Raw genomic sequence first — 24,402 nt, forward strand, 5'->3', positions numbered from 1 at the left:
CTTCCGTTTTGTTTCACAGACAGCAGATCAGCATGTGCTACAACTCAGAGGATAGGGTTTAGATCTGTGCTGGTTTTGAACTACCTTTGTGTATTTCTGATCCAGTGCAGGCTGACTCCTGCCCTTAGGAACCTCAGCAAAACTGTTAGTGCTCTAATTTGTGCTGGCTGCTTGAGGTATCCCTGGCAGGCCACATCAAAATTTGGAGGTCCTGGTGCAACATTGCCCCACCCTGCTCCTTGTATGTCTTTAACCAGAGAGCTTATCTAGGAGCTTTTAAGGCAACTTGGTTCTGTGCAGTGCTCCACCAAGGGTTGGTTTAGTCCATGTTAGGAGAGCTACAACCTGACAAGTAGGGTGTGATGCTTGCACTGAGAAAATTAAATCCACTAAGGACCCCTGGATCAGATGTGCGAGAGAGGCCCAGGCCAGGATCTAGAATCCTTCAGCGTGGGAGAAGTGTGGTATCTACAAAGCATCTTTTTCCTTCTTGGTGACGCTGTATGTGTGTTGTCCTAACCCTGGACTTCAGGTGGCTGGTCAGAGTGGTCAGAGTGGAGCCTGTGTAATGAAGAGGGCATCCAGTACCGCAGCCGCTACTGCGAGGTGCACAGCCCGGACTCTTCCCAGTGCGTCGGAAACAGCACTCAGTACCAGGATTGCCTGTATAATGAAATTCCTGGTATGTACCATGTCATCCAGGAGGAGAGGGTGGGCCAGTTCAGGAGAGCAGCTTGTGCCTGGACTGTCAAACTAGGCTGAGATCTTCTCTATTATAATTTGGGCTTGGATGCTTCTAGAAAAACAAGAAAACAGACAAACGTTATAAATTCCCTTGTGGCAGGCACAGGGTAAAAGACATTCCCTTAAGCAGCTTAACATTTCTTTTAAACAGAATTACCTTGATCTGTAACAAATAACTAGTATTGCTTCAACTGCATCGAAGCTTTTAACCTTGTATAGTTTGTCTTAGGCTGGGTTATAAAAATTGTCTCTGTTCTCAGTATGCATACAGGTAACAGAAGGTCCTTGATTTCAGGTATCAAAAAAGCATCCCAAAAGAGTGAAGAATTAAGGTGAGGCAGATGGAGAAAATTGGGATGTGAAGGTGGGAGATTAATCCAGGGTCTAACAGAGCAACACTGTTGATGGACAGATGGTCACCACCATATTCCACCCTATGTTTTCTGGAAATTGAATCTCTCAGGCAAATATCTGATACGGATCTAGACTGAAAAATGCCTTTCCCCATGTTCTTTTTTTGGATTACAGTGCACTGACTTAAAAATCTGAGATCTCTAGGCAATGGTATTCTTTTTCATGGTTTTCTCAGCTACTATCTTTTCCCTATATTGAAGAAGCTAAAGAGTGATCAGGTAACAGTACTGGAATTGTAAGATCTTTACGGAGGTTTTGTTGCATGTATTTCAAACCATGAGCTTATAATTCAATTTAGAGAGACTCTCAGCTTGCTGCAGAACATATGAGCACCTTGAGTCTGGAGTACAGAGGGTTTAATTACTTGAAGAAGTAAAAGGATGGCAAAATGACAACTTTCTCTAATCTTTTCTTTGTTTAGTGATCCTGCCAGCCTCCAGCATTGACGAGAGCACAAACTGTGGAGGTAGGGTACCACTAACTATATATCTTATTTTTATCTTAACCTGACTTCTTTTCTCCCTGTGCAGTATCAACCAAACCATTAATCTATACAGCTCATATCCCACTGATAGCCTTAATTCCACTGGAGTCTTGCTGTCTGAGTCAGACTGGAAGAATGTATTGCATGTCCACTTGTCAGTTCCAAGATTTTTATTTATTTGGAAGTTTGAGTTGGCCACTGAGGGTCATTAATTACCAGAGAGCAATTGCTTGTGTCTCTCTACCTCCAGGGTAAATGGTTCAGGTGGAAGGGTTATTCCCCATTCACCACTGTAAGCCTCCAGCTGTTTGGAGGCAGATGTTTTTAAATAACCTATAAAGATTTCAGTGAACAGGGTCTCTTAGACAGATCCTTTGCTGATATAGGACAAGATTAGAGGTTTATACTTGTCCTTCAAGCACTTCCTTTCATTCAAGTTCTCACCTCTCACAGAAACTGTGTCTCTTTTCTGCATGTAACCTGGAAAGATCCAGTCATTAGTGTCACTTTTCCACTGCCCTGGGAGCCCCTATGGTAAAAATGCAGACTGAAGAAAATGGCAGGTTCCTTTAATGTTTTAAAATGCTAGTTTCACACTAATGGCCGTGCCAATTCCTGCTAGCATCATATCCCTGCTTTCCTGAAATCTAGATGATCTTCAGGCTGCCAAAATCTCTTCTCCCTGTAGAGATTATGGCAAAAACAGGTATGCCACCTGTGGCATGGAAATGTGGCTTCTCAGTTTGCAACTGAGGGCAGTCAATGGAATTAAGATTTCAGCCCCTGCAATGTAACATTTGGTTTCCTGCGTCACTCCTTCTCCCTCAGAGGGTGCAATGGTTCTGCTTTAATTCCAGGACCCCTTGCTATGGCTTGCACTCTGCTGTTATGCACTGTACCCACATTTCCTTCATTTTTCAATCACCACTGTATTTGCTGTTGCTATCTACATTTTACCATAGCTAATATTATTTATTAATGTAGCCTTCTACAATATTTGGCAAAGAAACCAATCAATAGAAATTCTGTTGATGCATCTCAGAAAATCCATATTTTCAAAGTGATGAACCAGAAAGCTTCCCCCCTGGGGACTCACATGCTGCAAACAAAATAATTTGGTTTTCTTCCCCCTAAGATAAAGCCAAAACTCATTTGAAAAATCAGATGGGTGTTTCAGAGGTGAGAGTGAAATATAAGAGAGCTTTATGTTGTGACTTGCAAATGTGGCAGTGAAATGAAACATTCACTGCAATATAAGCAAAGCTGGGCAGGAGACGAATGTGGCAGCATGTCATGTGGCTTTACTGAACACAGTTGCATATTCTGTGTTTTAGGTCTCGTGAGTGATGCAAAGCAAGCAGAGGTTTTTAGAAAGGAAATATATTTTTGAAAAAGTCTTGTGACATTTAGTAGGAAATTATAATATTTCTGCTGGGGTTTTTTTGGACAATCATCCAAAACACAATAGAAACTGGTAATCTTGCAATGGAATTTTATAAGGTGGTTTGAAAAATAAATGTAGCTCATCAGTCTAATAAATTCTGTATGTTCCTTGCTGTAATTATGATTGAAGTGCATTACTTTGCTGTAGAACTCTATTGGTTTTGTTCTTTTTAAAATCAGGAGGATATTTTTTAACTAAGATTAGATGAGAGCCATTGACAAATGGGCAGAATCTGCTATTTGAAAAGCATATCACTAAAAATGTAAGATGGCACCAAAAAACTGCACACCGTGATCAGACTGAAAATGAGTCTCATTTAAAGCCACTCTCTGAGTAGTCCCATTTCCCTGCACACAGTCAAGTCAACACAGCAGTCTGTCCAAATGAATTGGCTTTTTAAGTATTACGGGAAATTTACCGCTGCAGTTGCCACTGAGGTGATGTGAGTGACCCCTGGGACAGCTGCCCTGGGGCCAGCGGTCAGGGGGTCCCCTTGGGCTCTGAGGCCTCCGTCATTCCTGTTTGAAAGATGACAGAGCAAAGGCAGAGGAAAGGCAGAAGCATTTGTAGTTAAATAGCTGATTTTTTTTCGTATAGGCCCCCCTGCACATAGCAAAATACAACAGGGTTATAAAGTTTTGCCATCCCACATTGCCTCTGGCTGCTTTGATAACTTGGTGGCTCTAAGGCTCACTACTTGTTGTCAGTGGAGATCAGTTGGTGTTGGGTTTTACTGTGGGGTGTGAGACTCAGTGTGGTGAGGGAGGAACAAGGAGTGCTGTTTGACTTTGCCTTCCCCCCACCAGTCAGAGCTGCAAGTTAGGTACTTTCCCGTGTGTGGGATGCCCAGCTACAGCTCCTTCCAGAGTGCTGGCCTTGAAGGGTGCTGTTGCAATCTTGCGTGGAGAGATCTCTGCAGGAGGCTTTTATAGTCCAGGAGTTTTTCTGTTTGAAGTATTTGCACTGTAGCTACCCCGCCAGCACCTGCCTGCAACTGATTTCCTATCTCTGCAATTTGTGGAGAAAGCCAACAAAGAAGAGTTTTTCAAGCACTGCCCGCCTTTCCTTTGTCCACCTTATCTTTCCTCTTCTCCAGAGGACCCCTGTTTCACTGCTAGCAGTACAAATACACCTCAGAGGTAGTGCAGATACGGCCAAGGCAATGCCATCCCATGAATAAGCAAGAATGCTGAGCACACTTGGATTACAAGGGGGAGGAATGTGTATCTCCCCCACCCCACACACAGTCCCATAGGCATTTTGGGCTGCCGACAAAAAAGGCTTTCCCCTCCCTTCCTTCCCCTTCAGAGAAACACTGAGCATTTTTATCCCCTTATTTCCATGACACGCACATGCTTTGGAATCCATTAATGTGCATTGTTTGTATGGCTCATTTCTTTAGCTGTCAGCTTCACATAATGTTTAGTTTCAATATCAATAGAGGGTAGAGAGGAGAGACAGGGAGGGAGCTTTGAGAAAACAATGCATGAACCTGTTAAACTGCACAAGGCAGAGCTGCAGTGGGGAGACCGATTTGCAGGGAGATTATGTCAGTTTATGTTAGAACGTAAGACTCTGGCTTCAACAGCTTATTAATGTTGATCCCAAGATGTCACTGCTCTGATTTGCACCTGTGGTCTTGTCAGGGGAAGGAAAAGGGCTGTTCTTTAAAAATAGCATCTCTTGTCATTTCCCTTGCAGGTTTTAGTCTCATCCATCTGATTGCCACTGGGGTCTCCTGTTTCTTCGGCTCCAGCCTCTTAACATTTGTGATTTACGTGTACTGCCAGCGCTGCCAGAGGCAGTCCCAAGAGTCCACTGTTATCCACCCAACCACTCCCAACCATCTCCATTACAAGGGCAACACAACCCCCAAGAATGAGAAGTACACCCCTATGGAGTTCAAGGTAGGGTACTTGAGGAGAAATACCACAAACAGCTTGATAGTGCCTAAATAAATTCTGTATTCATGTCATGGTTGGAACTGGGTAGGTCTGTGTTTCTGTGCCCAGCTGATGGCATTATACATGGGGTTGAAAGGGCATTTAGCTCTGCTGTCACAAAGGGGTTAAAAAGCCTCATTACTGCAGTGGGATTTTGTTCTGTTTCACAGTCCTGATGAATGCCAGTCTGGCAAGTACATACCAAGATACTCCAGCCCATTCTGACTATTGAATGTATACAAATTGTCCTCTAAAAAATCAGTAAGAGCTCAGTTCAGTGCATTGTTAGTGCGTGGTAAGAGGAAATGGAGGGGAGGAAGAATAAAAATGGAAACTTCATTGCACAAATAGCTGGGAAAATGTGCATTGGTAGGATGAGATTTTGGAAATTCTTTGGTAACTGCCAAATTGGAATGAATGAGAAAGCAGAGAGGGTTCTGCCCCCTCTATCAGTACTGGACAGAACTTACCCCAGGCAGCTGTGCAGAATTCAGTGACAGTAGCAGAGTAGGGAGCTGCAGCCTTAGGAGATGAGTGCTGAAGGGGCATGTGTTGTTGGCATGTTGGCTTGCTAAAGTGAGCACCGCCCATTATCAGAGCAGATAGGACCCAGGGTGCTGCAGACAATACCCTGAGACAGCAGCACTTCACTGTATCGGAGCATCAGTCTCCTGGTGAAGTGTGGGATCAGAGCAGTGAGCAGTGGCATGGATGGAGGGGCTTCATGCCATCACAGGAGGAACAGCCTGCCTAGGGTCACTTGAACAGTGTGGAGCATTATTTGGGACATGAACACAAGCCAGAAGGAAGCCCTGCAGCTGCTTGTTCCTTCGTACAACTACGTGCTGTTGACGTTTTGATTGTCTGCCTCTGGTGGTCTGGCCCGGCTTCTCACGGAGACCCAACAATAAGATCAGTGGTGGGACCATTGCCACAGTCTAAACTCCCTGGGTGTTGAGGACAGTTTCTACATAGGAACTGTACAGTGCTGGGCACAGGACAACTCCAGTACATGGCTGTGATTTGCAGTGTGAATGCATGTCAGAAATAAGAGCTTGCATCAAATAATTTGAGGAGGGTCTATGTTGTTTTGCTGTTTTAAAGGAAAACAGTTCAAGCTGGAAAATAACTGACCAGTATGATAATAAGAATGTGGTGAATTCCTTGTTGGGCATTGCAGCCTCTCATAGGATCCTGCTGCCTATAAATGCAGTCTCAAAAACACGTCTTTTAGCAAGCATAAAGCTACAGTTGCATACAGTTTAATAAGAGTCCAGCATCATAATGCAAGTCAGCATAGATTTGTGGAAAGTAAATCATGTCAAGCAAATTGGATTCCTTTTTTAAATTAAATAAATATTGATCTAGATAGGAGGGAAGCAGAAGACATATCGGGATTTTCAGAGACTTTTAACAAAGTTTCATGGGATGTATTATTCTACATACTCTGCATATACAGGTTTGGTAATAAATTATTAAGACAGGTAAAGAACAGGGACTTGATTCTGGAAGCATCAAACTATGAGAGTAATCCTTTCAGTTATGGGAGTTGCTGTGGCAAAGTCAATAGGAAGACCTAGATTAAAAAGACTTGCAGGAATAAAGAAATGAGCTAGAGTATTCCCTTGTTTCTTATACAGCAAACAATGAAGAAAAGAGACAAATTTATTTTTCTGGCCAAAAGCAGGTAGTTGGAGGGTTGGATTTGTGTTAACATTTTCTTCATGATTTATACTGTGCTATCATGTGTTACCAGATGATGCTAAAATAGGCAGAATGGGTAAAATTTAGAAGGATGAGGTTGTTCACAGAACGATCTTGATCAATTGGGTAAATGGGTTATGAAATGCACTATGTCTATGTCAAGTGGTGCAGTGAAGTAGAAGTAATAACAAAGCTAAGCAAAGTTTAAAATAGCAGCAGATTAGTTAATGTAGTGTCAGGAGGGAGTTGACCTCTTTGATAGATCCATCTCCTAATACTTGATCTAGTGTATAGTAACAGTGAGCAGCTGTTAGAGTCTTCTTTCGAGGATATAAAGAGCTTAGGCATTACATCAAGTTTTGAAAAGTCTGGTTTATTTAAAGGAAGGCATTAGCTAACTGAGACTGTATGAGTTACGCTGGGGGGAGAAGGGACTTGGACACAAGGAGAGATAGACCAGATGGGGCTTATTTATAGAATGTTAGGAAGTGAAAGAGTTCAAGTGCATAAATCTGCAGTCATTGGACAGACCAAAGCTAAATGTTTAGGAGCAAGGGGCTACTTGCTGAGAAGAACTCAAAGTCGTACAACTTCAGAGTGGTGAATGACGCAAAGAGATTTACAGAAAGGGTAAAATCTGTTTATCGAATGAAGCCCCTTTTTCTCCATTCCTGTTGAGTATTTCTTTCTGCTCACCTTCTCTATTGTGCCTCCTTTCCTAAACTCTTGGCTGAAAATTTCTCATTTCATACTACGAATTTGCCACTCCTCAGTGTTTCCTTGAAGCATATAGCATTAGTGAAGTAAGAGGAAAGGTTCTGTGTGCTCTGTGCTGTGTAATTGCTTATAGAACTTGTTATTAACCAGGTTTATATTTAGCAATAACTGACAGGTTTTTTTAAGGGTCAGGAGGGAGTTTTTCATGCCTTCAAGGAGCATGTGTGGTTTTATTGTGATGCCACACAATTAACATTCAAATGATGGAGAAGCTAAAATTCACCTTCTGGATTGGACTGAGCTTGGATATGAGCCTATCTGAACCTAAAATATGTACATATGAAAGAAAGTGGAAACACCTGAAATTCCAGATTCTAAACCCAGATAAGTTTCTATTCAGCAGATACCAAGAAAACCACCCTGAACATTTTTTAAGTAATGGAAGTAAAAGAGTAGTTGTAGGTCTGTGTGTGTGTGTGTCTGTGTGAAAGAGTTAGTAAGTCCATGATTAAGGAAATAGAGGGTGTGTAGACTACTTTTCAGTAACAGAAAATGATAATACACAGTGACATGATGGTAGCAGAAGGCTGGCCTTACGCACAAGTCTGTTATTTTCCATTCTTTGACAATAATAAGCCTTCCGCAACCATCTTTAGTTTGTTTTCATCTTGAAATATCTCTGCTCTACAACCAGCAGGTGAACACTGTAGAAAGTTTGGCAGTGTTACATTCCAATGTACAGCACTGAATGCAAACTCATAAATCAAGGTAAATTTTATATGAAGGCAGGTTTTAATGAAGGAAGTGCTAGCTGATACGAGCCTTGTTGGCCATTTCAGCACAGCAGTGCAGTAATGCAGATCAGATGTAAATACCGTACATAATGGTGACCTATTGATCATGTAGTTGATGCTAACTTGCATAGGCAGTGTTTTGCAGAAGCATGTTTTATTTTTGTTGGCTTCTTTTCCCTTCCTGTTCTGCTTTCTCAAGAATGATGTGAGGTTTATTATTAGCTATTTTAGCCATGATGTCTTGAAAGACTTAATGCATATGCATTTACCAGCAACATGTTGATTTTGATTTGGTATTCACGGATCGTAGGGGAGAGACCTCTTGGGTCACCTAATAAGCAGTTCATGTTTCATTAATTGGTTGAAGTTCAAACAACACTCTGACAATATTGAAGACTGTGCAGAACAAAAGCATAATGAAATAAAAATTATCTGCTCTTCACATTTTGGCATGACGGGTTACAGAACCACCTACAACCTTCCCAGCACTGCCATGCTGATTAGATAATAACTGACTATCAAAGCAGCGAGGAGATCTTCTTTTAAACATCTTGCTTCAGCTACTCCATGCCTTGTGTGAGTTACTTACCAGAGCTGTGCTGATGGAAAGCCAGATGATCCTGCAGTAGAAGCAGGAGGATGTAGGGTCAAGATTGAGCCCTTGTGAATTAGGAACTCATGGAACAGCCACACATGGAGAAAGGGTTTGGACTGAACTTCTTCCTATTGCTAAATCCTCTGCCAATAAAGACAGCCAACATTTTATTCTACATGGGATTTGGACAAAGGCGTCTGCATATTGGTCCAAATCCAAAATCCAGTGGCCTTTGGATCAGGCCAGATGGGATCAGTGAGAACTGTAAGTTTGCAGGATGGTTTTGATGATGATTCTGCAGATTTTCTTTGAGATTGTGCTGGACAGACCTCCCTCTGTCCTTCCTTCCTTCAACACAGCTTTAGTCATGAGTCACACAGTAAAACTCTCTGTATTGACGCCTCAAATAAGCTGAGGAAGCACCTGAGTATTGCATCTTCTCTGGCATCAGCACTGCTGTTGTAGGAGCTAAGGGCCAAACACTGAAGCAAAACAGTCATTTATGTCAAGGATTAAATTTATTGTTGGAAAAGATGAGGTGAGAACTGTGTGACATTGCAGGACATGGCAATGAAAGAGGGAAACTAAGTGTTTGATGTATCACTTGATATCTGAATTTTCTAGGACATTAGAACAATACACATTAACTTCAGTAGAACAATACACATTAACTTCAGTAGAACTGTGAGTCCTGCATTTGCCTAAAATTATACAGCAAATATAGATGCAGTTACCAGAAAATGGGGGGAATATTCAGTTGATCACTTGGGACTCTGTATAAATTAGAAGCTGCAATGAATATTTTCTAATAAAGTGAGAACAATGCTGTTGGGAAACAAATGACAGAGTGCAGAGCAGACACCCCCTGTGAGGAACTCCGGGCCCTGTGATCCACACTTCATTACTAATCCCAAATAATTCATGGCAATAAAATACTAACATTGAGAGCTGAGAAACAGAAACCAATTCTCTCTTTGGAAGAAGAATCCTTCTGAATAAAACAACAAGCTGGATGTTTGGTGTGGCATTCAACCTTGCAAAAATTAGCAAAAAGAAGATTAGTTCAGTTGGTTTGAGCATAGTGCTAGTCATGCCAAGGTTATTCTGTAAGGGCCATTCTCTTGAGAGATGGACTGGATGATCCTTGTGGGTTCCTTCCAGTTCAGAATATTCTGTGATTTTATTCTGTGAAAAAGAAGTAGAGCTTAGGGTGTAGGAAAGTGAATCTCTGTATGGATTTTAAATATCTCTCTCTTGGTGATGGTCATTTTCATTGCTGCTGAAAATCACACCTCTTTTATAGAGAGGAGTCAGCCAGTGGTTTAAGTTAAAGCTATTTAAACTGCTGTCAAGTGCCCTAGAGGAATGTTTGTCAAAGTCAGCCTTGGTCTCTGAGGATGTTTACTTCTCCATGGAAAACTTTGTGTTTCAGTGTCCTGCCACTTAATTTGATGTGTTGCTACTTCAACTAAAATTGGCTAACCCATTTATTTTTGGTGATCACAGCACATACATTGATAGCACTGTGATATAAGCTTTTTTCTTTTGCCAGTGACCCTATCACTGTGCATCGTTCAAGCCTCAGGAAGTGGCTGTAAAGTTCATATACAAGGCAGTAGTTGATGATACTCAACATTATCAAGAAGTTATCAACAGTCTCCCTGAAGTATTTGCTTTAGCTGCATGGCATTAGCTGATGTAATCAGCTGGGGGAAAAAAGCCATATATATATATAAATACAGTAAATCAGATTGAAACATAAATTCTGTTCCCAGTGAATTTCATGTTTAACAAAGACTATTTCCCTTGAACAAAGTGGCATTTAAGAACATAAAGTGCTTGAATGGTAGAGTACGTATTTTTAGTACTTACCATGAGTATAGTATTATTTGAAATAGAATAGTAGGGGCAGGGGGTTGAATTGGCAAAGAAGCATAGTGCCCTTTCTTGTATGATCCTGCAGTTGCAAATATCACTTCAGGGGACTCTTGATTTGCATAATGCCTACTATGAAGGGAAAGAAAGAGAGCTTACTGATGGGGAAAAAAGGATTAAGTGGTGCGTCTCAGTCTAAATCTATTAGTGTCTTTTCTCCCTTTATATCATTGGCTCGAGTCAAATTGAGCAGTCAGGCATGCCTGAAGATGTGGCTGTCCTGGGATGATTGTGCCCAGAGAGGGATGTGCCTCTCCTGGTGCTGTCCCCACCCCACGGCAGCAGGGGCTCAGCGGGTTGCTGTGTGTGAGTCACAGATACCGCACTCGCATAGATAAAGTATTTAAGAGTAGGGGAGACTGCCAATTCCGATCTGAGTGTTACCTTGCTCCTGCTCCCTCTGGGATACTAAGCAGCTGCTCACAGCAGTCCCGCGATGGGAATTGAGTCCCCGCTCCATCTGCTTTTCATGCAAACCCTTGCGGCTTCACAGGGCTGTTGCTGCTCCCTGTAGGGTGGGAATCCTCACTGTTCCCTTTTCCCCATCATTTTTAAGAGAGTCTGGCTTTTGGGAGGACTTTTTGTTTTTAAGCCACATTATGAAGTTTTGACACTGTGGGTAGATACTTCATATTAATCCTATCATGTATTTCTTTATTGACTCAGCTTCTCTGCTTCCTCTTTATAACTAGGTGTATCTCCTCTACAGCCAGGTTAGGGATATGGTCCATGCTCTGCTTTCCCACAGGCTAGGCTGGTCATCATGGATGCTCACGTGAGCCTTTCTTTGGAGTTGTTTTACTGCAGCTGTGATAATCTGTTTGTAGGCAGACAAGTTTTGGTTTGTTTTTAATTAGATCAATGAGTGTAGCTGGAAAATCTGGCAGGTTTTTGAACATGTGAGCTGCTGTTTCAGAACTGAAGACAGATGTGTTCTAAAATATATCTGATTTTTCCAGCTACACTCATTGATCTAGTGACTGATACTACCTTTTTCTTGCAATTTTCCCCTTTCCTAATTTCTCTGAGCTTGACATGTACATGCCTGCACCCACCCAGCTGTGCTGGAAGAATAATTAATTGAAGAACTATAGGAATGGGCATAGCAAAATTGCACTGGACTGGCTGCTTCTTACTTACATGACTTCCCTCTACCGGTCAGCAGAGGAATATTTCAAATATACCCTTGCCTCATTCACTAGAAGTTAATGGTTCTCCCTTGGTCCAGGTGCTTGGGGTGATTCTCTCCTCTTTGTCTCCTCGAAGCTCTGGCTAGAAGTGTTATGTGTATTAGCTGAACCAGGAAATCCTCAGTGTCACCAAGATGTGCAGGAGGAATTAGTTATGTGTTTGCAGAAGACTTTAAAGGGAGCCAGGAAAGAGGCAGGGAGCTAAAGTAAAGGGAGAGGGTAATATTAGACAAACAATAAATAGCAGAAAACATATAACCTTTGTGCTACACTTGGGGAGTGCCTCTCTATTCTTCTGGAACAGTTCCACTTGCAGAAAATGGATTCTTAAGTAGAGTTATAAAGAAATTGAGATACATGCATACAAAATAAAGATAGCTTTGTCAGTATTCAGCTCTGAGTGAGGACAGATGAAATACTTGAGCTTTTTTTTTTTTCTGGACCATGACTGCCCGGTCCCAAAGAGTCATTGAGAGCTCAGGGCTGCTCAGGATGTGCTGGCTGCTGCCACAGCATGGGCTGCACAGACTGAGGCAACACTACAGCCATGGCCACCTTCCCTGATGCATCATTTATATGTGCACGAGAGGTTTGGCATAGGGGAAGCAGGAGTAACTCTGCCTGCACTCCCATACAGCTGGGGGAATCCCCATTAAGTCAGCTCTAATATCGTCCTGAGATTTGGCACAAAGCATGTGAATAAAGGAAAGAACTGAAAATCTGTGGATGAAGGAATCTAGATGGACTGTATCCCAGAGTCTCTGAGAACCAGCTAATGAACAACTCCAATTACCTTTATAAATACCATGGACCTTGGGCAAACCCCCAGTGCCATGAATTGCAAAGGTAATACAAAAGTGTTAGTGAGAAAGCTGGCCAATTTCCGCCCTGCTAATTGAGTCACTGTTAAGCTGCAGAAGTCCAACGCACTAAAGTCACACAAGTAGCTCCAGTAAGTCTGTGTGGGAAATGTCAGTTGGATTTGGGGATAAGACAAAACATCTGTGAGCATACGGGCCCACAATCACTAGAGAACGCCTGGACCTTCCCCATTCAACCCAGCACATCAATGGGGTGTTAAATCCCATTCTGTCTGTAAAATTTGGCAGTGGGGGCCATACTAGACAGTGAAACCAGGAGAAACAAATGGGATTGACTCGACTGTACTTTCAGTTACAGCAAAGGAAACTCATTGAAACAAATCTGTGTCAGTATTAATATGCAGGAAGATCTGAATTAATATTTGAGAGGCAACATATCACATACGCTGATGAAATGAAAGGTGGTTTGGCTGAGCTGACAGCTGAGCCAAGACCTAATGCTGAGCAGGGAGAAATCAAACATAATCACTTTTTGCACAGAGTTTGAGCTGCAGATTCTCAGCTGGTTAAAAATGTAGCTTCTCTCATCTATACATCTAAGGAAAAGAGGGTGGTATTGGTGTCTTAAATAATCTTGTGATGTGTAAATAGAAATTGGCTTGGACAGGAAGGCTGCTGTAGAGATTGAAACCTGGCTAATGGACTGTGAACATCGGGCAATTGTTAATGGGAACAAACGGGGCTATGGGGAGGAGTTGTTTGGGGCACTGCAAGCAGTAATGCAAGGTTTGGCTTTATTTAATATCTTCATTAATGAGCTTGGAGGGAGTGCAGTTAGTGTGTAAATTAAATGAGCAGAAGATATTAAACTGGGAGGTCTGTCAAAAAAACAGCCACTGGTATAGAAATAATGGAAAATGACCTGAGGAGGTTACAAATGTAGAGAGGAAATAACAAGGTGAGATGCAGCATGGGGAGAAAACAAAGCAGTCTTGAGGAAAATAATCAAAAAGCAGCTATTTAGAGGGTGGGAGAATTTGGAAAGCAGTAAGACTATAAGAGACTGAATGGAGTTAGCAGATGGCAAATTGGGCTCAGTTTTTACTTTTATTTTTATTTTTACTACTTCTTTTTTCACCACTGCAGTTACACCTTTGCAATTCTCAGTCTAAATGTAGCACTGTGGGCTGGCACCAGGCTGCATGACTTGTGTTGGTAATTCACCAGAACAAGCAGGTCTGAGGCCATCCAAAACCTCAAGGCTGCTTGCTCCAGTATGACTTCAGTGTGGCAGTGGGAGCTGCCTCCCCCAGACAGCCCCAGGCCAGGTACCATCAGCTGAAGCCCAGCAGAGCCCAGTGCTCCAAACCATCATCTGCACCCAGTGTGACTATTAATGTCAGTTTTAAAGGGCTGTGGTTATGCCTCTGGGGAGTTTGTCTGAGTACTGGAGCATGTGCAGGGTCACATGCTGCAGCTGAGGTGCTGAGCCTCTCTTGTAACACTCCTGTGTACGTAGGGCATCCAGGAAGGGCATTCACCAAGGAACAGGAGTGCAGTGAGGAGACAGTTTACACCTTCCCACACAGCTGAGATCATGTCTGCTATATCTTGTGCACCAGCTATATTGGGAAGCACTTGGGGCAGCCCTGAATTCCTCTTTTGTGTCTGGACACCACGTCATGGGTGTTGCCGCCACCAAATCATAGTCAAGCTGGGGCTAAATAGCAAGCTTTAGGCTGCACACCTGCACTTGCCAGTGGGAAGATTTCCATGACCTCCTCAGACTTCAGTTTCCAGTTCAGAAAAATACTTCAGTTTGCCTTACTATTAAATGCAGTTTGTTTTGCCATCTTACTCATATGCTTATAGTCAGAGATGTGCCAAAGGATCCTTCTGACAATGGTCCTTTATGTTGCCAGCTCTGAAGGGTTTTATAAGTTTAAAATGGCAGTAATATAACTTCGCTCCCTCCTAAGTGCAAGGATAAAATAGCTATTTTCAAACAGCTATAGATAACTTTAGCTATTCATTTTCTGATAATTGAATGTTAGTTCTATTGTCAACCTGAGCACATCTACAGATGCTGCCGTCATTTGGGGGTTGTTTAATTTATTTACCAATAACAGTGAACAAAGAATCTCCAGTCTAAAAATACGGTAAGCTTCCATCCAAAAAGAACATGCAATCATAAGTTTAGTGTCCCAGTGGGATTTTTTTGTATCTCTTTTTGAGATGAATAACCTTCTTATATAGAAAATAGGTTGCTCATCTGTACATCTACAGTTCATTGTAAATCCTGCAAACAGCCTTATTGAATTCATCAGGAAAAAACTCAATACATAAACCCTGGCCACTGCTGCCTTTGACTTCATGTAGGCAGAGCTTAAGAGGTTTTATGAGAGTATCAGGTGAGATAGTTTGCTTGGCATAAGACACTAAGCAAATTCCAAAGAAAAATCAGAAAGAGAAATCATTCAAGTCTTAAAAATCACTCCTAGCTTGGAGTAAATACATGGGTCTCATAAGGTCTTTCTGGCAACTTTCCCTCGTTCCAGGGTTATTTGTAACTCTTAGCTTGAGAGGCACAGCAGTGTTGTGGCATCCAGTTGATCAGAAGAAAGGGAGCATGTGGGTGGGCCAGACGTCATGTATTTTCTCGGTGTCAGTTATTGCCAAAAGAGGTTATTTTAGTTGTATGGTTTATTTTGTTGAAATGTAATTATTATGCTAATTATTCCCAAATTCTATGGTTAATTATAATTCTGAGATCTCTGCCCTGGTACTTCCAGAGATGTATAAGCTTTGGTAAATATTTCATAATATTAATATATTTCCACAACCCTGAGTCATTTGGTTAATGTTCCTACAGCACAAAAAGTAACATCCTTTAACATGGCTAGCTCCATGAAACAGCTGATCTGCATCAAAAAGGCATTTTGCTCAATCTAATTTCATTGCAAGAAGCAAACAGCTTAAAAGGAGCACAAAAGAAACTAAATGTTGGATCTTGGTTTCATTACATCATTGCACAATTCCCTTATCCCTCCATTTTCCTGGGGAATGAGGGGGCGTAATGGCCATCCCACTGTTGCTACAGGAGGTCTGTTGGATGCTGTTACAAGAAAAGTTGGAAAGGCTGCCTCAATTCTTTTAGGGATAAAAAAAAAGGGGCTTCATTTGGATTTACAAAGAGGGATGGGCTGGCTACAGAGTTGCTGTCTGTTTCCTGGACCCTGATTTTAGACCTTCTCCTGTGTCCACAGTGGATGACCAGGATTAGCAATGACTGGAGTTGTTAGCCCTGGTTCCTTCATGCCTGCACTCACCCTGTGGTGAAGGAAGGGGGAAGTTTTCCTCTGTAGTACACTGGGATGTTCAACATTACAAACAAACGTTCAAGATGAAAACTTACACCTGTGCCGCCCTGGCACAGGCAGCACATCTCTGATGAGTCATGGCCATTGGAAAGATGTGCACTGCATTGTTCAGCCTCTTCAGAGGCTGAAGTGGTGGTAATCATAGACACTGAAAAAAATGGTTTGAAGCTGCCCAGGGAGGGTCACCCAACTTTTTTTTCTTTTTTACCCCTTTAAAGAGGAAAGTCTCATGGGTGGGAGGTAGAAGAAGTGAAACTATAACCATTCACAGAGAAATAGTGGAGAAACTGTGAGGTTGGGGGAAATCGGCCTTGCTCACTGACTTCACTGGGACTGTGGTGCTGAATAGCTGGTGAGGATTAACCTACAAAACTCCTGGGAAACTTGCTGACTCTTCCTCTACAACACCCAAAATAGAAAAGAAGATGTGGAGCTCAGAGAGAATGCTCTGAAAAGCTGAGTGTTTTCTACATGAGCAGATTAAGGAAATCTTGCCATCATATGTTACCCTGTGGGAACTACATAATGGCCCTAATTTTGGTATTTGTTGTACGTGTATCAGATGCTTTTATAGGTATCATTTTCATTTTAGCTTCTCAATAAATACATGGAATTCCTTGTAATTGGAAGTGGGGAGATGCCCATCTACTTTTTAAATCAAGTTCTGAAATTTTCATGACTGTATACTGAAAATTGAAACATTTGATCTGTTTATGTGCTTAAGAAATGTTTACACAGCTTATATTTGCAGCTGTAGGATGGGAGTTGGGAGTACTACTGGAAGTCCCATAGTGTTACGTGTAAAGATGTTTTGATACATCTGGGAGAATGTAAGCAAGTAGGTCAGTGGATAATGACTTAATGATTTGGAGCAGAGGCAGAATTTGGGGAAGTAGTGGCAAGGCCTTGCTGGAGAAAAAGGAACAAACGGAAAATCTGAATGATGACTTAGGCTAAAAACATCAATGGAGAAAGCTGAACAAAGTTAAATGTATGCATATGGTACAATAGAGTCATGTTTAACACACCCAGCACTTGGCTGTAACTGGGAGAAGCAGCCTGTGAGTGCATGTGAGTGCTCTGCCTCTGGTGTGAGCACGGAGGCAGAGCCCCACACAAGGGAGGCATCTGTAACCCTGCCCCTCAGACTCCTCCAGTTCTAACTGCAAACACACTAGCATGAGTGATCAAATTGTTCGTATAATTCCATAAATATTGAAATATTCAAGATTCTGTTGTGCTTGGCTTGGACATGCAACTCACCAATAACAAGGTTGGACCTCTTGGTTAGTTGACAGATCACATATAATGGAGCAAGCTGCTGCTCTTTTACATTCTGTTAAAGCCATAACCATTTTAGTCCATCTGAAAACGTCCCTGCTTGACAAAGCAGAGTTCCTGGGCCAGAGACTTTTTTTATTATATTAGTCGTATGCCAGTGCAGCCGAGTAAAGTGTCATTTAAAGAAAGCAATTGAAGTTGGGCCTGCTTTTGAGTGATCCACTTGGCTGGGTTAGAGCATGCTGGTGGCTTTCCTTCTGCTAACAGGCCCTTGAGTTGAGGTTAGGGGTGAACAGACCAAAGAAAACAAATTATATTAGCTATGTCATGATGGCATGGCTCATCGTGTAAGGGAGGAAGCAGGTAAAAGAACTAATTGTTAGTTGAATGGAGTACTTTTCCTAAGCACATTCCACAGGTTTTTCGTATTAGCTCAGTCTGGCCTCACTTTTTATGGGCAATATTATGCTTGCACAAATACCAGAAGCTTCTTTGAAGAAAGAAGGATAGGACAAAAACGAGGGCCTGAAATGCATTTTCCTCAGTGTTTGGAATACATTGTGTGTATGGCACAGAGATTTTGCAGCAAGTAATTTGCAGCTGTAAGCATTGATCAGGCTTTTGGTTCTTTCTGCTTACTGAGCAGACAGTCCAAAAAGCTTGTAGTTGCTGGCAAGGGCAGTCAGTAGTGTTTGATATGGGAGGGAGCAGACAATAAGAGGAAAATAGAGGCTGAGTGTCAGGAAAAGTGTCATGAGTAGGGTCTGGAGGTGCTCAGATGACTGACATGTCTGTCACCCTGGAGGGTGCAGGATATGGTGCAGAAGGGCTCAGGTTGTAAAGGCAAGTCTCTTTTCCTTCCCGGGAGCCTCTGGTGAGGACAGCCTGAGCTCTAGTGCTGGCTGGGCTGCTTCAGTCAGCTTAGCTGCTGCAGCCACTGACAAGCCCCTGCAAAAGCACCAAAGGACTGTCCTTTCTGAGAGGACTTGCTGGGTGTTGTCTTCAGGAAGCACTTCTTGGCCCTGGTAGTACTGGGGACCTGGCTCAGGCGTGGCTGAGGGGATGAGACACTGGCAGGAGTTGGGCTGGGAGCCAGGGTCTGCTCTGTGTTGGTTTTTGTGACAGTCTGTACTTGTGCATTGGTGACAACTCTCACCTTTCCTGTTGGGACTGATCAGTATTGCTGGGGGCATCCATGGGTACTCCAATGAGTTCAGACTGTCAGGAGGCTCTGACCTCAATGGTATAATCCACACAGCATTGGGGAAATGCTTTCCAAAGGGAAGCTGTTGGCCATCTCTGTACTGTCACTGGGAAGAGCTGCAGGAACAAGAGCAGGGGTTAAAACTCTGAGTAAAGCAGCACAGGAGTCAACCCAGAGAGATTTAGCTCCAACCTCTTCTCCTGCAGTGACGGCATGAGTGTGTCTGTGTACATCTCTAAATTTCACTGCTGCCTAATTTCCCTTCTACAAAATATCAACCAATTTCTAGTGCCAAGGAACCTAATCATCTGTTTATTAAAATGAGACAGACAATAAGTTTGTGTGGGGAAATGCTAAGGCAGTGCACATTGATCATGCTGATTTAGGACAATACTGCCATCACAGCATTTCCAGAGACAAATTCTTCGCAGCTAATTGCATTATAAATTCCACTAAACCATTTTCATGAGGTATTTCTCTAAGATATAAGCCGTCCATCAAAAATAAAACCAAAAAGAGCAAATGACCAGATGTGGGGTTTTTCCTAAGTAAGTATTATAAGAACATAAGAAGAAAGAGAGGGGGGAAATGCACATCATGTGCATTCATAGTTGCTAATCTGCTGTAATGGGCTAGTTTTAAATACTGTGGAACATGTTGAAACTCATACAGATTTTCCATCTGAAAGCCAAAGAAGTTGAGTCCCAATGTCTTTGTCTTCAGATCAAGATGGTCCTGAGCTGTTTCAGGTCAGGATTTTCATCTCACTAAGTTTCAGAGGTGGCAATCCTGGCATGTCATGAATCTTAACCAACCCAGACAAGGCCTGGATGCTGGACCAGCTTCAAGAGAGCCCAGAGAAACCGTGGCAGTGGGACCCAGCCTTTTCCTCTTCCTTCCTGCTGTGGCCATGGAGTTACAGTGTCTGCAGAGGGTATCCTGGACTAGGAACATCAGTAGGAAACAGCAGCCATCATGTACAGCCAGTGTGAACACCTGTGGAGCTCACCAGAGAGCAGCTCCTCCAAATACTCAGTGGTAGTACTTAGTAAAGTGCCTTTCTACAGGGACTCTCAAATTTTGTTTTTATCAAGCTGGGTCAGAAGACACGGAAGTGCAGAGCAGTTAATTGGATTTCCCAAGGAAGCATAGCAAGCACTAGAGGATTGAGGCTGGCTTCCTTGTTTCCCAGGCTCTAGCACAAAGCAGCAGGCTGTTGGCCACACTATAATATTTCTTTGCGTGACTGAGAGCAAAGCATAAGATTTCCTTTTCTACTTTCATATTGAAGGGCACAAATTCTCATTTCTTGGAAATATTTGTCACTTGGAGCATGCCTATACAAATTCTCTCCTTGGTTCCTACAAGTGTTGTGCTGCAGGATCATTTTAGAGACTCCATGCAGGGGGAGATCACAGTCGGACCAGGAGGGGGCTGGGTCTCTCCAGTTTTCATGTATGAGATGTTTCAGGCAGTGCTCATTTCTGAAAAACTTATTCAGTGGTTCAGCAATTGGGAAATCTCTTTGCCAGGGTAGCTTTGTCACAGGAAAGCTTTTCCTCCTAACGTCTTGTATGAAATTGGGAGTTGTAAGCTCCCAGGGTAGCTGTAGCTGTCAGTCTGCGATTAAAAGAAAACATTTTCTTTTCTTCCTCCTCTTTCCCCCTCCCCATGCAGTAAAATGATTTGATTACAAAGAAATAGGGAGATAAATGTACTGCCTGTGGTCTTGTCTTTGAGCCCAGGGGTACCTGATCCTTCCAGTGGTCACAGCTGGGATGTGGATAAACCCTGACTGTGCAGCAGGCATATGCACAGGGCAAGACCCTGCTCCCCATCTATAGGCAACCCAGTGCTGCCAGGTCACCCTGCTGCTGCTGGGTCTGAGGGGGACAGAGCCTTCCCCAGAAATTTCCATCTGCACCTGCCCTCAGGCAGAACAGAGACTTCTCACCTTGCTGACAGAGCCACTTTGCCTGAAGTTCAATGGGGCGAGTAAAGCTAAATGAGCTGGGTAGTTTATGGACTCGAGCATTAGTTAATTAGTTCTCATCTTGCCCTGAGCTGGGTCAGGTATGAGGTGTTTGTCTCAAGGGGGAACTGAGGTGAAGTGGTTCATCACTAAAGGAGCATCAGATCATGGCAGAACAACCATTAGGGCCCAGAACAACCATTAGGGCCCAGGACTAGCTGGCTCATTAGACCTCTCCATCTCTGCTCCTGGCAGGAGAGATGCTCATACTCTCTTTAAATGTGCTGTTAATTAAATGTTCCCTGAAGATAAGGATATGCTGTAGCAGCATGCCTAGTGTTGACTCTCAGATCAAAGGAGTGAGTTCCCTGCACAACAGCCATTAAAGGCTGGAGTGACACAGACCAGAGATAGGCATAAGAAGTTTAAGCTAGGGGTTAGTTGAGAAAACTGTGATAGAAGTATCTCAGACAAATTCACAGAAATCAGATGACTGTGAGGTAGGAGAAAGTTCCATAGAATTATTGCACACACACACAATATGTGATTTTATCCTTGTACATAGGTAACAGCTGGCATAGCAATGGGCTTTAATCCGGGGAGAGGGGGACATCTGCTTGTTGGTGGGAAGAGGGGAGGGAGAAAAAAAACATTTCTAAATTTTTGTGGTAAAACGGGCATTTGTCGTTCTCATTTTTTATGTTATTGTTTCCAACAATTGTTACGTGGTTGTTAAAATTTTTAAAGTAATTTTAGATTTTCCAAAAGTGACCATGATTTGTTACTTATACTGTAGCTTACAGAAGTGACACACTTAATATCGGGGGGTCCAAACCTGGATATCTACCAATGGAGATGGAGATCAGGTAAATGCACACCTGCTCTTCCAAAGAGGAAAAGCTGCCGTTTGGCACCTGGTTTGAGAGGGAGCCACAGGCTGTACCATGAGCATTTTGGATGAGGTTAGAACTGAGCGCTGCCATTAACCACCAACTTCTGTGTAGGCCCAGCATGGCTTTGTGTGACAATGGTGTTCAGACAACACGCCGTCCACCAGGAGACTCCGTGTCCCTGGAGAGGGCTCTGGGTCCATCCCTAGCAGCAGCTGAGCACAGGGCCGCTGAGGGAGACCTGGCAGCAGCTGTGGTCCCCCAGACCAGCCCCGTAGTGAGCGCGAGGCACCATCTTGCTCTCCCAGCTGGAGGGAAGGTGGTGGTGGCCGCAGCAGAGTCCGTGCTGGAGAAGGCAGGTGAGAGGGAGGTGTCTGCAGGTAGAAAAGAGAAATTGTGTGGCACTGTGGCCATGCCTGTCATCTCCTCTTCTCTTTTACAGACACTTAACAAGAACAACTTGATACCAGACGACAGGACCAACTTCTACCCGCTGCAGCAAACCAATGTGTACACAACAACCTATTATCCCAGTACACTGAATAAATATGATTACAGGCCCGAGGCCTCCCCTGGAAGGACCTTTACCAACAGCTGATGATGGACAGATCCTATGGGACTGGATAACTTCCTATATGATTTTTTTTTAATTGATTTTATGGACCAAATACTGGCCCAGCCTCTAGATGTAAATATTGTACAGTAGGGTCTTTTTTGTTTTCTTTGGTTAATTGTGTTTCTTGTAAACAGCACATCTCCTTACAAGGACAAAAATGCATATGGACCGTTCTGCAGAGCTTTTGTGGATATTTGGCTGGAGATGGCTGTTCTACTGCAACTGTTTATGGCTGGAAGGTCAGTGTGCTGTCCAAGGCTGAGATTGTCAAGGAAGGGGCTGTGTGCTGGATTTGAGCACTCAGTTGTGTGGACTGAGCAGCCACACACAACACATGGCAGCACTCCAAGCAAAGCAAGAGTTAGCCTCCTGGAGCAGGGCTGGATGCATCCTTCCTGAGCCAGGACAGCAGTGGTGCACTGGATGACACACACCTCATGGGACAGGCCGAACAGGACTCCGTCATGCCAACAACTTGAAGAACATTTTCTTTTTCCTTTTCTTTTTCTTATTTTTGATTTTTTTTTAAGTTTCTGAAAAAAAAAAAAAAGTAGTAACTTTCTAGGGCACTGTTCCCTGTATCTTCAACAGAATCTTTTCATATTACAGGAAATACTCTCTGCAGCCTTCTTTGGTAATATGCAGTTCTGCTGATGAGAAACAACACACAAATGAAGTGCATTATCCAAAGAAGCTTTCCAGAATGTTTCCAGTCTTAATTAAAAGAAAATTATACAGGCAGTGAGACACTGAGAAAAATAAATGTTGGAATAACATTGGAGACATGAACTTGGAGTGCCTAACAAACAAAGATGTTTATATCACTGGAAAAAGAGATGTGATGATTGCCGCACAAGAGCCATGGGCTTTTTTCTTTCTTCCTTTTTCTTTTTTTCTGAGACAGTGTTAACTCTTTTTGTTATAGCTGTGATCCTGATTGTGTCTGCGAGGAGAGGCAAATTTAGAGGCCATGCTCTTCTTGTGGGAAGTCACCATGCTTTGGGCTAATATTTCCTCTCGTTTTATTATTGGGTTTTAGTTCATATACTTTCCAAAAGTGAATAATTCTGACTTTGCAGGGGGAAGGTATTTTTTTAAGGAATGTTTCCATAGTCTGACATGACCCAGAAAGTCTGCTGCACATTCTTACAGCGTCTTCCAGTCAGTACTCTATGAAATAGTAACACAGCTGAGTAATGTGCATTGTTTGCCAATATTTCTTTAATTTTTCTGAGAAAAAACAACCCAACAAACAAATGCTACTGCGGCTATTGAAGTAAATTGGAGCGGTAGCATTACCAAACAGTATATCCAGCCTTGAAATGTAATTTTGTGTATGTGTGTGACTGTGTCTATAAGAACTGTATTAGTCTGATGCAGAAGCCATGTTGTCTACAACCAGATGTTTGTCTGACATAATTGTTTGGCCAAAAGGAAACTTATTGCTGGTGCTTAATGTACAACTACATCCAGTGTGTTAGCAACGTGAACAAGTTCACCGCTGTTATCATTCAGTGTTTCTAAATATTTATGATGAACTCCTGATGCTAAGTATTTTAGAATGTCGCAATACTGAGCATGAGATAAAAGTACACGCTGAAATACGCATGAGCTCCACGTGGTTCTGAGCTTGGCTTTGTTGTCTGCATCTTCCCTGAGCAGTGCCTGGCCACAGGCTCGGCCTGTTCCCAGCAGTCCTGTCTGTCCGTGCTTGGTTTCGGATTTTGCTGTGAGCCGACATCAGTTGTTTCTCAGTGCTGTTCCTTTGCAGTTGCTTGTTTGGAAGCCCAGCTTGGGCCGTGTACTCAGCTCTTTCATGTAGGCAGCTGGTAGGAAATGAAGAAAGACTGTTTGCTCGTGACAAGTATATTGCTTTTCCTGCGAGGAAGAGCCAACATGGCTCTGCAAGCCTGTGTGTTATGGCAGTTTGACCAGAGGGCAAGAGTAAAATAGCCTCCCATTTCTAAATTACTTTGTTTGACTTCAGTTTGCAGTGATTGAAGGCTGTAGGGATATTTGTAATAAAGTGGGGTTATTAGCACTGCCATGAGGACACCTTAGGCTCAGCAGTGCCCATCATTTTCAGCAGCTGCTTTTCTAATTTAGCAGCTCATCCTGTTTCTGCTCTGGTCTCACCAGGTGAAATAGAAGAGACAGAGGTAGAGAGAGAGATGGCCTTAAATAGATTTTAAGTAGTGGAGTCAGGAGCTGATGCAGACCTAGAAGACTGTCTGAAGCAACTGCTGCAAATCTTCAAGTTGGCACAGTGGTTCA

General features: G+C 42.9%; 1 protein-coding gene across 2 annotated transcripts in view; it reads left to right on the forward strand.

Moving 5' to 3' along the window:
- Positions 1-23,732, forward strand: part of SEMA5B (semaphorin 5B) — a 216,500-nt gene extending 192,768 nt beyond the window's left edge. The window contains exons 20-24 of one of the 2 annotated variants that reach the window (XM_017740237.1): positions 533-682; positions 1,580-1,624; positions 4,788-4,993; positions 21,419-21,488; positions 21,955-22,040. In XM_017740237.1, coding sequence (XP_017595726.1) covers positions 533-682; positions 1,580-1,624; positions 4,788-4,993; positions 21,419-21,488; positions 21,955-21,962 — 479 coding nt within the window. In that variant the 3' untranslated portion in view covers positions 21,963-22,040. Of the gene's footprint in view, positions 1-532; positions 683-1,579; positions 1,625-4,787; positions 4,994-21,418; positions 21,489-21,954 lie in introns of both variants that reach the window. The other variant, XM_008638244.2, reaches the window with a different exon arrangement.
- Positions 23,733-24,402: the final 670 nt, after the last annotated feature.

Source organism: Corvus brachyrhynchos, unplaced genomic scaffold (genome assembly GCF_000691975.1).
Source record: "Corvus brachyrhynchos isolate BGI_N302 unplaced genomic scaffold, ASM69197v1 scaffold126, whole genome shotgun sequence".
Taxonomy (NCBI): domain Eukaryota; kingdom Metazoa; phylum Chordata; class Aves; order Passeriformes; family Corvidae; genus Corvus; species Corvus brachyrhynchos.